Source organism: Saccostrea cucullata, unplaced genomic scaffold, assembly GCF_032062105.1.
Source record: "Saccostrea cucullata isolate Sc308-1 unplaced genomic scaffold, CSIRO_AGI_Scuc_v1 ctg443, whole genome shotgun sequence".
In the NCBI taxonomy this organism is placed as follows: domain Eukaryota; kingdom Metazoa; phylum Mollusca; class Bivalvia; order Ostreida; family Ostreidae; genus Saccostrea; species Saccostrea cuccullata.
The window spans coordinates 190,929-204,577 of NW_026932961.1; the positions used below are offsets into that span (position 1 = coordinate 190,929).

Consider the following 13,649-nt stretch of genomic DNA (forward strand, 5'->3'; position numbering starts at 1 on the left):
TTGAATGCAACTGACTGACAACATGAAATCATAAGGAATCTTTGAACTAAGCCTCTTAGTAACTGAAATTATTTTTCAAGACTAAGAAACACAGTGAAACTTGAATATTTCAGATGTTAAGTACGGTGTATTCCAGTATCTTGCCCAATAGGATGCAAACTTTGGAGATCCTTTCAATCAAATATGGAGAAAAAGATGCTGGATGTCCACTGCAGTAGTACAAATTGGACCTCTAAAACATCAGAGGTGGGACCAAGTAGGACTATAAGCATCCCCCTGCTAACTGGCAATTGCTCAAAATACTGTCTTTTTCGGAATGTCATCTTGTCAGAATCTTTGGAACCATTAGTGTTTGGATGAGGCAGGTTTTACTGTGAATTGTTAAGCAGTACTTTTGAAATTTTATCCTTGTCAACTGTAACATTGAAATATACTTACTCTTCCCCATGATGGGCGAGTATCGGGCTGGATCTATAAATAGATCTGGATACTGCCCATGCATGTTATAGGGGTGAACAGGATGTTGGTACGCCACGATTGCAGACATAAGGATCTCCGCTTCATTATCCTTGACACAAGAAAGGGTGGGTCAAGGTCAAATGCCTCTCACTTTTTTCCTTCTCAAATGTCATAAGAACTCTGTAGAAAAAGGAAAAAAATATTTGTTAACAAGTATATATAGGGGAGGCAGGGACTTCATTTTACAAAAAAAATTTAAAAGAAAAAAATGATACATGCAATACATATGAATCATTTTTTCCACAGTCCAATATTTGAGCCACTCCACACTATAAATCTTCAAGAAATTTATATACACTGTATTTCACTTTTAAACATTTGCATAAAATCACTGATACTAGAATGCTGAAAATTAAACACTGAGACGTGGTTTTTTGTGAGACTTCAACAGTTCTTGAATAAACGGTTTGTGTTACAAATATGATTAGTAAAAATTAATGTAATATTATTCGCATATGAAATAAATGTCGGCTTACAAGCACTGTCTCTTTAATTTTTTTTTAAATTCATTTTTTTTTTATATCTAAACACTTTAAGGGATTAATTCTCACGCGCCTGCTTGGTTAAATATCTACACAAATTGAAATTCATGTCAATCATACATATCTCTCAACAAAAAACACAACAAAAATGAAAACATATATGACAAAATTGCATCTTTCTGGCAATTTTTCCTGAATATATCTCAACAACAGTCTCACCTATTAAGCTATTTTGGTCTCTAATTTGGCAACAACCACCAGCTATATAACTTTGCTAATATGATCAGAATTCGTTAACGCCACCCCTATCATCTGAGAAGATATTCTGGGACTATTACATTAAAATATTTTTTTATATATATATATGTCAATTCAATCAATGAATCATGCTTCATATTAAGCAATGTGTGAATAGAGATAATGATAAAATTACAGCAGCAGACACCTGTAAACATGGAAAATATCAATGTTTCATAGGTCATAGGCCCTGATTGACTTCCTTGCATCAAACCGATACATGCATCTGCCAATATAAACATATATTTAAAACAAAAACTGCCTGAACATAATCCTAGGGCTAAATAATTGGCAACACTTATGAAATTCAAGAAAATTGCTTATAATGTCTCTTTTCTTTTTTTAAACTTTTCAAAAATAAAAAAAAAAATTCTTAAATTTGATCTCAGTAGGTTTGAACTGCCTCTGAAGGAAATGAGTGAAATATTGAAATATCACACATAACATTTAACAAAACACAGAAGTACAGTGGAACAATATAAATAAGAGCAGAGCAAACAGGAACTCTAAAAGCCTCAGTCAATTAAGACATGGAATCAGGTGCTAATATATAGGAGTAAACATCCCCTGTTGACTGGTCACATGTTCAGGTAAACAGAGAAATCATGATACACAATTCATTGTGTAATCATGGGCAACACTAACTATAATGTATGGAAAACATCAATCAGTATTTCTTTTCATACAGTCTTCTAAATAATTTTTTTCTTCATTAAAAATTAACAGCAAAGGCCACATCTGATACAATCTGATATTTAAATCCAATAATAGGCTTTACCAAATCTACTTTCCAGCACTTGAACTTCAGGCAAGTGTGTCCAACGTAAGGTGAAGCCCAAACAACATTGTGCCTATAGGGCTGTATCAATATATCGATATATCGATACGTATCGATATTCAAGAAAAATATTGTATCGAAAAATAACTTCCAATACGTATCGGACAGACAGTTTTTCTTCTAATTCTGTTAAAAAGATGGGAATTTCAACCACCAAAGATTATATTTCACATTTTTGAATTAAAACTGATCAATAATTATATAATTTGTAAGGAAATAACAGTTTTTATAATTATTACAAAATACAAAGAGAATTTTATTTGAACACGTTGATTTTACTGTCATTAAAAGTTTTAATTTGAAGCATTATTTGTAATGACAATGAGACAAGAACTTTAAAATGGGTAATAAAACACTTAACTGTTATGAAATTCATGCATTAAAATGATTTAGAAGCCTTTTCTGATGGACTTGTTTTAGAATCCAATATATCGGATATCGCTTTAAAAAATATTGTATCGTATCGAAATTTTTGGCTCAATACACAGCCCTAATTGTGCCCAGAATTTTATTAATTCATTTTATTCTTATTTGCATTTTGTATGCAGAGGAAATCCATTGTTTTCATCTGATTCTGTGGTTTATGACAAAAATTTTCAAACTTAGGTTATAAGAAATTATAGCAGTTACTTGAAAAATAGACTTCTACCAAAAATTCAAACTAGTCCAGAAAATGTAATTCAGAAACAGCATATGAAGAAGATCAAGTAGTGTGCATATGTGCATCCCTAGATGTATCATCCATGCATGTTTAGTCTAGGTACTGCAAATAGTTACTAGGTAAGCATGCATGAACATGCTCCAGAAACTTTAAATTAATTAGAAAATGTAGGTCAGATCCAGAATCCAAAGCAAGCCTGTTAGTGTGCAACATACTTCAAAATGAACTGACCCCAAAAACTTAAACCTGTTCACTCATCCGTAAAATGTAGGTCAGATCCAGCACTTGAAGGCTGGTGTGGTATGTATCATTTATTCAGACAAGTTTTAATTGTCAATATTGGCCTTATAGGTACTCTAGAATGAGACTTGCTCCAAAAACTTTACCCCAAAACATGAACCTGGTCATTTTTCTTAGCTGAAATTGCAGCGATCCGAATCCTTGACTACTTCAATGAAACAATAATTACTAGATGAGCTGTTGTGATCAGAAAATTAAGCTTACTTGGGTCTTCACATAGACAAGCTCATGTGATCAGAAAAGATATCTCGAGTCTTCAGTTCAGGTAAGGTTAATTGTGATCAGAAAAGTGTATTTTGAGTCTTTGGCTCAGGTGAATTTAATTGTAATCAGAAAAGCTTTAGAAACTTCAGATCAGATGAGCTTGATTGTGATCAAAAGAGCTTACTTGACTTGTAAAAAAGATTTCCCCACCTACCTCCAGATCCAATAGTTTTACCCTGCCAATCAAGAGAGGTCAAGCAAGCATTATTTTAAAAATGGTTCTATGGGTTGTTTTTAATCAATTGGTTGACAGAAGGGATAAAAATTCATTTAACCCCTTACATGGCATATACGCATTTCTATGCATCTGACTTGAAAAACAATAGTAGTGTGAAAAAACATCCATAACTTCGTTAATACTGCAAATATCAGATTAAATCTTACACTGTTGGAAAGAGAAAACAATTACGATAAAATAATTTACAGAAATTTTTTGTATTGGTTGTACCAGTTTTTTGCTAGCTTGAGTTAAACTTTGCGCATAAATTGAGCGATTTTTCCATTATTGAAATCAATGCAGGGGTGACACGTTCTATGTAAAAATGCTAAATTCTGATGATTACCTCCCAACCCCACCCCATCCCCCATAATACTTAAATTGGTTTGAAAAAAATGTACAACATGCTCATAATTTTCAACAGAAAAATAAAATATTTCTAAATATATTTAACTGAGCAAAGATAAATCAAAATAAAACTCATTCTTGAATAAATGGAAATTCCAGCATGATTATGGTGTATTTCGTTGCCATGGCAACTGAAATGATATTTTTATAGTCATTTCAGAAACTACACAATACCTGCTTTCAGAATATATATACATTGATATATACAAAAATAACAAAAAATACTCAAAAATTGCATTGAAATCTTAATATCAATTTGTCTAGATATGCTTAAAATCTTTGCCATGGAAGGGGTTAAGATGGCCCAACAATGAAAGTTCAGACATTTAATCCAGGGTTATACATGAAATATATGGAGATAACAAACAGTATTCAAGCTCAAAGGTTAAAAAAAAAACAATACAAAAAATAGGAGCAAAGCAAAAGCAGACTTCCAAAACATCAGAGGTGGGATCGGATGCCATGGAGGAGTGAGCATCCCCTGCCGACCGGTCACACCCGCCGTGTGCACCTTCTCATGATCCAGAAATAACAGAGAAATCTGTCGTCAACTCAGTGTAAAAAAATGGATTAACAATTAGTATGAAAAAGTCAGAAAAACGTCAATCAGCATTTGTCTCAATGATAAACTGCATCATAAAAGCTTATTCAAGCCTTATTTGGCTTTAAAAGCTTAGGTAGAAATATACATATTTTATCAAAGGATAATGAATAATTCTTGCTCTCTACAGAAAGTTATCGAAAAATTTTCGAACACTTGCACCAGACTATTTTAAGTACAGCAAATAATCAATTACCAATTATATATAATATCTTATATCAATTTTATATGATTCCTTTTGAAATTAATTTCCCAATATGTGTATTTTTTAATTATCAAATATTTTTTAATCTTGTGACGACAATTCACACTTCCCACTCAAAGCTAGCTAAAACAAAAAGTTTAAATAATGATTTTATAATTAAAATATCTTTTCCTTTTACATTTGATCATGATATTTAAATCGGCTGTTTAAGATGAACACTATTAGCAAAAGGCATTGTCTGCCATATTTCTTGTTCACCACCTCTATCCCCGATAAACCCATTCTAAGCCTCATACCTACTCGACATGTTTAAACATGCTGACACGTTTTCTCCTCATTATGAAGGCTAAAGCATATTGGTTACAACTGTATCTTATATTCCATAAGTTTTTATGGTTTTGTACGTATTATGTATGAAAGATGATAACTTTAAGAAAAAGTTCTTTTGTATTTCATCCCTCTAGTGAATTGTTAAGGGAAATAACTTTTACTAATTAATGTACTCCGTTTTCCATCCCCAACATTTCAATTTGTCTTTAAAAGGGAAATAACTCATATGCATATTAAAAAAAGTTGTATGTCCTCCGTTTTCCAAACTGAATGCTTGTTAATTGTAAAGTGTCTAGATATTTTTATTTGCTTGTTTTGCATAAAAATAAATTAGTTTACTAATTATGCAATATCCTGTTTTGTATTAGTTTTAGCAATCAAGGTCAATAAATATCAGACAGCTATAATAACAAACTATAGTTTATAAAAAGTTCAATGTATTTCTCGTGTCGAGGTCTGAAGAGTAAGGACCTAAGTCTTACACTGTTGTATGTGCTACTCATTTGCAGTGAAATATAAAATTTAATGCACTTTTTCCGAGCAAGGAGAAAAGTTTAACATCAAATATACAAGTCAATACATATTATTTACAAACAGAAAATCATTTTGGAAATAAAATTTTAAAATTCCTTATTCACATCCACTTGAAGTAATGCCCTAAGATTTTTTTTTCTTTCACTATTTAGCTTCCTTATTACTAAATTATACAGTGCTTATAATTATAAATATCAATGTCTGTAAGATGTAGGTATTAATCTATATAAAACTCTACAACAGTCCATCACTTGGCACAGAGGTTAGAGCATCTGCTCTAGAGTCACAAAGTAAGGACTTGATCCTTCAGTCATGGGTTCAAATCCCACTGTGGGATGTGGAGAACGGTCCTTTGGATGAGATATTGTATAAATTGAGGTCCCGTGTCGCAGTAGGTGCTGGCACAAAAAAGATCCCTACCTGCTCAATGGCCATGAGTGCCAAGTATAGGACAGAATTTGCAACTCTCCACTGGCAAGTGGTGGCGTCTCCTACGAGTGAAAAATTCTTGAGAGAGACTTGAAAACAACAGACAAACAAACAAACAAACAAGCCCTATGTAAACATTTAAATGTACTACTTGTCCTAACCACTCTTAGACTATAGCTTTGCAATATGCTTTATTCCCTGCTCAACTAAACTTAGACATATCAACATTTTTTTTGTTCTTTCATGTTTGTATAGGGGGTGTTGTGTAAGCCTTTTTGCTCACTCTTGCATCCCAATAACATTAACTAACACTTATGCATCAACCTGTATTAATTTAATACAATCTCTTCAACCATAAATATGACTGACAAGGACTTCAATTTAAAGGAGTTTTGATATAAGCAACTGATGATTATCAGCTCAGCAAACAACATATGAGGCCATCCTTAAAAAATTGTTTTTTTGCGGTAACGCGACCGACTCACCAAAATCCACCCTACTGGATTTTTTTTATGGGTTCAAAAAAAATTTTTTTTTTTTTTTTTTACAGATCCATTTTCTAATTTTATCCTATTGACATTTTTTTACGTCCCCATTGCACCTGTAGACGCCGTTTTTTAAAAAAGAACTGATGTGTTCTGATATTTGAACAATAAAAGATTGGATTCATTAAGAATGCCTTAATTTTCTTGTTTGATTAGTAACTTAAAGTGAAATCTAAGACATAATTAATACCTCTATCTAATCGAAATTTAATTCTGACTTTTTGTCTCCAAAAAAAAAAAAAATAAGCCTACCTACCTACCCACACCTTAAATGATGAGGCGCGTTACCGCAAAAAAAAATTTTTTTAAGGATGGCCTGATAAATATTTACTTCAAAACAAGCAATACTTCAATTATTGTATGTGACTTTCAATATTTTTAAATTAGGCAATTTCAATACAAGTGATATACTAAAGGTCACATACGGTATAGCATCATGCATAGTATGCCAAAGTAATTTTGATATTCCATCACACCTATAATTCGATAATTTAATTTATTATATAGTCTATATATAGTCTAAATAATCTATACAAATGCAAACAATTCATAACTACATATTCACTGGATTTGAGGCTGTATTCACCAGAGGGTCATTGCGCGTGCAGCTGCATTGTGACGTCACAATCAACACCTCAAACAAAGTTGTAAACAATGGTTGCAACGGTCGCAGCGAGCTACGTATTTGAGCAAAAAAAATAATATACAAATTTATTGCAGGATTAATTTTAATTATTTGGACATCTTACATATAGCAAAACTTGGAAAGGAAAACTCAGAGGTGACAAACTGTAATCTGGACATTTTTTTTTTCAATGACAGAAGTTTGTAAATGAAAATGCCAAATGGTGTCGTCATTCAGCCTTCAATGTCTTGTTTATTCAAATCTGGACTAAATAATAAAACAATTATGGACTCTCTTGGTGTTGAATATGGTTTGTTATTCACCAGAAAAATATTTTCATGGTACAAGGTTTGACTCTTTTTCATGGTAGGTAGGGCTGGGACGATATATCAAGATATCAATATATAGAGATATCTGCTAGGACGATATGCATATTGATACATATGAAGAAATATCGAAATATTGCCAAAAAAATCTGACTTCTTTTTTTCTTTGTTTATTCAACATTTGGGGTTTAAATAATTGAGGTATTTTTTTGTGAATACCCATTTGGTAAAGAGTTACTTGCCCCTTTTCAAGTAAAACATGGTGCCAAATGATGCAAAATTGATAAGAAACCAAAAGACAGCAACTGCTATATGAAACTCCTTCACGTTAAAGTTGAATCTTACCGATTGCAACAGATTCCACTAACCCCTTGCACGGATACAACTTGTCCAGGCAATGTCAATATCAACTCCATAACACATATATTGTATAAATTTGCATTTCTGTTTTCATATATTAAGAAGGGGGAAAAGCAAAGAGTTCTGAAATTTATATTGTGATTGCAATACAAAATTTAATCATTTGCAATACCCTGTATTACATGTACCAATTAAATATCTTGAATACCATGGACTTGTCAAAATGATTTGAAAGATATCTTGATCCCTAGAGTATCTCTAAGTTCAATATGCTCTGTAAGTATCATCAAGATATAAATAACAAATCTGACTGTGTATTCCTTGCTTGGTACAAATTTTAAGATTACAATACATCAAGATATAAATAACAAGGTTTGACTGTTTAAATTCTATTTTGTCTTGCTTAACTGGTAACAAATTTCATATAAGATTACTGGGAACATATTAATTATCCTGTAAATTCAAATTCTAATGAAAGAAAAGGAAATGCAAAAAAAGTCTCAGTTGGTTGTTCATGTGCTTTTATTTTGTTTTTTAATTTGCATACCTTATGTTACAAAAAAAATCCTCCAAATTGTTTTTTTTATTATTATTATTATGATGATGATTATTAAAATTGAACTTGATGTAATTAATTTTTTTAAAGTTTAATTGAAGTTCTTTTTTCTTATTAAAATGAAATGAAAAAATAAATTTCAGGATAATCTAACATATCTTGGATATTCTTAATTCCAAAGATTGAGTAGTTTTAGTAGACTAAAAGAGGGAACAAAAATCAATTTTATAACTTTTTGTAATTATAGAGAATACAATAATCTGATACATTTTTTTATTTTACGTACATTCGTTTTTTTTCCAGCAATTAAATTCCAAAGAAAACAGAGATAAAAAAGTTACCTGCAATTATGAGATGATATTGAAACTCATCTTGATCAACTTATATAAATCCCAGGAAATGGCATGTTGTCCATAAAAATAAATCAACAGTAAACAAGGATCCCAATTTCACTGTAAGCCCCCCAAAAATTACACAACTACAAACTTTCCGAAAAAAAAAAAATCACTGGCAACATTTACACGCACCAAAAATCACAAAGCATACCAACATAAAATAAATAAATAAAAATAAAAAAATGTGAAAAAAATAATAACTCCTCCTAGTTTTGATTCCCACAAACAAAAACAAGACTGTCAATCATAGGATCATCGGGTTGAGTCAGGATATTTCTGCATTTTAAATCGCGCTGTACCTATAAATAGTCATGTGTATATCGGTAGGCTGTTGACCTCTGGATGACCAGACAAGACGTACTGCGAACAGTTTTGTGTTTCCCCCCCAAGTTACCACCAACATGGAAAGAAAAAACAGGCTTACATTGGCAAACATCCTAAAGTTCTTTTTCTTTTCCCAAAGTTCAAATCCAAGAGTATTAAATGTACTTATTGTCAAATAGGAAACTTTTCTTGATGTATAGATCTAAAAATTTATTGAGAAGTGTTTTTATAACTTCACTTTTAGTGAAATACATGTAAATGGCATTAAGAATTAAACTGTTTTAAAGCTGATACACTTAATTGCTACTGTACAGAAGAACTTTATCAGAGGGGATTATAGGCACTTTTAAAAACTATTATCTCTTTTGCAGATATATATTATTTTTATTTTTGATACATGTAACAGTTATCATGCAGTACATGCAACTGCATGTTAAGGAATGTTTATACATGCACACAGTTAAGTTATTTGATTTAAAGTTCAAGTTTACACATGCAAATATTTTAGTATTTACTTATTGCATTTGAGATAATTAATGATCCAATACACAATATATTACTGTGTTCATAAAAAAATCTTATAAGTATATAAACAAAAGAATTAAAATTAAATGCTTTAAATAAATGAATTATTGGACTGTCTGGAGACCAATCCAATAGCACATCTCCTGCATGTTAAAAGTTAAATTTTTTTATCTTGCAAATGTTCCCCTGAAGCATCCCTTAACCAAATTTTGGACACTTGATAAAAATTTGTTTTTACTTAAATAGATCACCAATTTTATTCAATATTTTCTACTTCATTGCCCCTACAAGGTTCTTCCATTAATAAATCCATTTTACACGACGCGGTTCACTAATTATATACACTTTGTGGTTCCATTTCAATGAATTCCTTGTCCTTGGAATAATGAAATAAAACATATATGAGGCATTGTTTATGAGTTTGTTTCTGTGACTGGGGTTTTAACTTCATGTCAGACTGCTCACCTATTCTCAAGGTCACGCAGAAGAGGGGGCCTTCACAAGTTCACACAAGGTGCCCACTTAAATGGTGTTTTTCACCTCTCAGGAACTGGGTGAAGTTCACAATTAACGCTCACTGCCGAATAAATTTACACGTTTTATTTCACATAATGCCTTCCTAATGGAGCGATTTGGATGTAGGGTTAACATTTCTAAAAAAAACTTTTTGAAAGACTGTGGCTCTCGTGAATTGAGGAGAAAAGTAAAAGAGGAAATTTAGCTCCTTTGTCTGCATATGGAAATTGATTCACATATTCAATCTCCGTAAAAAAAATTTAATGCACTGTTTCTAGATTTCTTATTTTTCGCCAGTACTTATTACCACAAAATGGCTATTTAGGGTCAAGTCATGAGATAATAATTTGCAAGTAGACAAGCAGTAATCCACAGAATTCACATTGATCTCAGCACCATAAAAATATAAGCGTGTAATTTTCATTTTGCGAGTGGCATTTTGTGAAATTATGCGATAATTAATTCCTCATGTATATTTAGGTATCTACAGTATACTAATTTTCTAAATGTACAGGTTACCTTTTATAATTAAAAGTAGATTAAACAATAAAAATTAAGGAATACATCCAGCTATAATGTTAACCCCTGTCAGAATAAGACTTATCGCACATGTCACACAAACTGATGAAGACTATGAATGAAATCTTGAATCATTTCCTCATATTTTTTTTCTTAACATTTTTCAAATTATTTCACTAAATTTGCTCAATTTCCGCCTTCTCAAAAACTGACTTGAGTAAAGTACATGGGTAGATATTTGTGAATTCACTCAGAATTGACAATTACTCATGTATTATAAGGGAGACATTCTGGTTCTGGGGCCTTCAAACTCAGACGAGTTCACTTCTGATCTCACAGTTTCACTCTTCTACTGTAAAATTCTTTGGTAAAAGTGAGACTAGCTGAGATCAAAAGTGAATTTACTTAATTTCAGATTGAATACATTTGATAATTAATTATAACCTATCATATTACAATAGGTCTGTCATATTTATTATTTATCACCCTCATTTATTTTCTGGTAACATACTGCTGGTATATAACAGTTGGCCATGATTTATACAATTTAACCTTATACCAGAGAACCCACACACAATAACAGCTAAGGAACAAGAGGCTCATGGGCCACAATGCTTACCTAAATCAATATGGCTCCACCTTTCTTCAAAAGTAAACTTTTTCTATTAGTGTACGGATTAGATATATTTTATTGTATATCTGTAATTCACTGAAATTTCCATATAACAAATTTTATGAGTAAATAATATTATAGCTAATTTGCAATAAACATGATTCCGTTCTTTCACAAGTAAAATAACGGTATATGCCCAAGTAAGTATTAATTTTTATTTTCTGATGCTTTAAATGACAAATATCATAATATTAACTTTGAATAAAAACCAAGTTCAATAATTTAAATTTTATGAGCAATAAAAATTCATTTATAAATACAGTTGAACTTTATCTCGAATACTATGAATATGTCAAAGTGATTTGGAAGTCCCAACCACATATTCTTTAAGTATTTAACCTTCGATATCTCAAATCCTCGGACATCTCGAAGTTTTTTCTCAGTCCTATCAGGTTCAAGATAACAATTTTGACTGTATTTCTGAAGTTCATTTTATTTAACATCTAAACAGCTTATCACAAAATCAGTTCACTATATCCCTTAATATTAAATTTTAGACTTTTGAATAATCAGAAAGTTTTACAAGGACTCATCTGTTATAATTTTTCCAAAAATGCCAAAATCTTTGCTATACATCAAGATTAGTAAATTTGTTATTTCAAATTGCTTGCACTGTATAAAACATGTTTTGCTGCATCATACTAAGTTTTAGCTTGAAATCAGTGACACTTTGCATGGGTATATGCTAGCTATCTAACACCTTTGCTATCACCAAACATAATAAAGTGCCACGCCACAGCATGATACGCCCGTCAAAAAATTACAATTTTTTTGAACAGTTTAGCGTGCAAGAAAATCAGGTCAACCTTGATTCTAAGATTTCCATGATTTTTCCATTCCTGAAAATATTTATCCATCCCCTGTGATGTAGGCATTAATTATAATAAATATCACATCATTGATAGATTTCTATGCTGGTTGTGTTAGACCTTGTCAAATGCCCATCATATTAAACAATATCAAATTAGTCTTAACACCTTAATCTATACCAAATTAATTTTGAAAAAAAATGGCCATCAAATGACATCTGCTATAAACTGACCAGCACTTCTTCTGTAATCCCCAAAGGAACAGATTTTTATAATAGCCTTCCTAAACTGAATCATTAATCTTGTAACTCATTACTACCAAGAGATGAATGGAGGCACTATCTACCAAAAATTTTTTTTTAAACATATAAAATATTCAAAGATTTTTTTTGGTTGAGATTTAACCCAGGTTTTTTTTATGTATTTCATATGGAAATATTCAATGGCATAAAATTAGTTTTTAAATTAATGATATTATATAATATCAGATTAGTCTATTATGCAATATCAAATTAGTTTTAATTACTTTTCATCAAATGTTTTAAAATGGTTACACAAGAGCTTTTTTAATCCAACAGGCTTAACCATTTGCCCAATACTCAAGGGATATAGATACATGTAGCACCAATGCTCTAGCTGCCAGTTAGCTCCTCACACTAAACTCATTAATCTCCCTCTAATTTGACATGCAATTTTCTTTTATCAAAATTCTTATTGACCAGTGCTTTAATTACACTCATGGGAGAGGTAGGATTTATAACATACATTATATTTGTTATAGATTGCTGTCAAGTATATGCTTAAAAAAATAAGTATTTTCTTGATAACACTTTTTTAATAAGGACAGTGCAATACTCTTACATTATTTGGGATGTGAAAATGAAAATTAATAAGACACATTTTTTTTTTAAATTTCACTTAAATTAAAACACTGGTGACCTTGAAATAGGGCAGCTGATGCATAAACTAGCCAAGTTTGATGATTGTAAGTCTTATAGTTTTCTAGTTATGGGCCGGAAAGGATTTTTCCATATTTGGCTATATCTTCTTAATTAAAGGTCAAGGACCTACTTGTGTCACACACCTTTACCCAAGATGCATCAGATGACGAAGTTTGATAATCCTAGACCTAATAGTATTAAAGTTATGAGCCGGAAACGAAAAAGCTAACAGACAGACGGAAGGACACGAAGCCTATAACATAATACGTCCCGTCTTAAGACGGGCGTATAAAAACTGCTTAAGTATATTATTTGCAGATATCAAGTTACTCTCTGCACATTTTGATTATTGACCAATCATGATCTACATGTACCACTAGCTACTCATGCTGGCCGATTTTCCCCAGTCCAGAAAGCCCTAACTTTAACAATATAATTTTTAATAGAGTC

General features: G+C 31.4%; 1 protein-coding gene across 1 annotated transcript in view; it reads right to left on the reverse strand.

Annotated features, from left to right (window-relative positions):
• LOC134236660 (ecdysone receptor-like) overlaps window positions 1-13,649 on the reverse strand; it is a 65,313-nt gene that overhangs the window by 33,729 nt on the left and 17,935 nt on the right. The window contains exon 2 of the mRNA XM_062718832.1: window positions 439-639. Within this exon, the coding sequence (XP_062574816.1) occupies window positions 439-547 (109 nt within the window). The 5' untranslated portion in view covers window positions 548-639. The remainder of the gene's footprint in view (window positions 1-438; window positions 640-13,649) is intronic.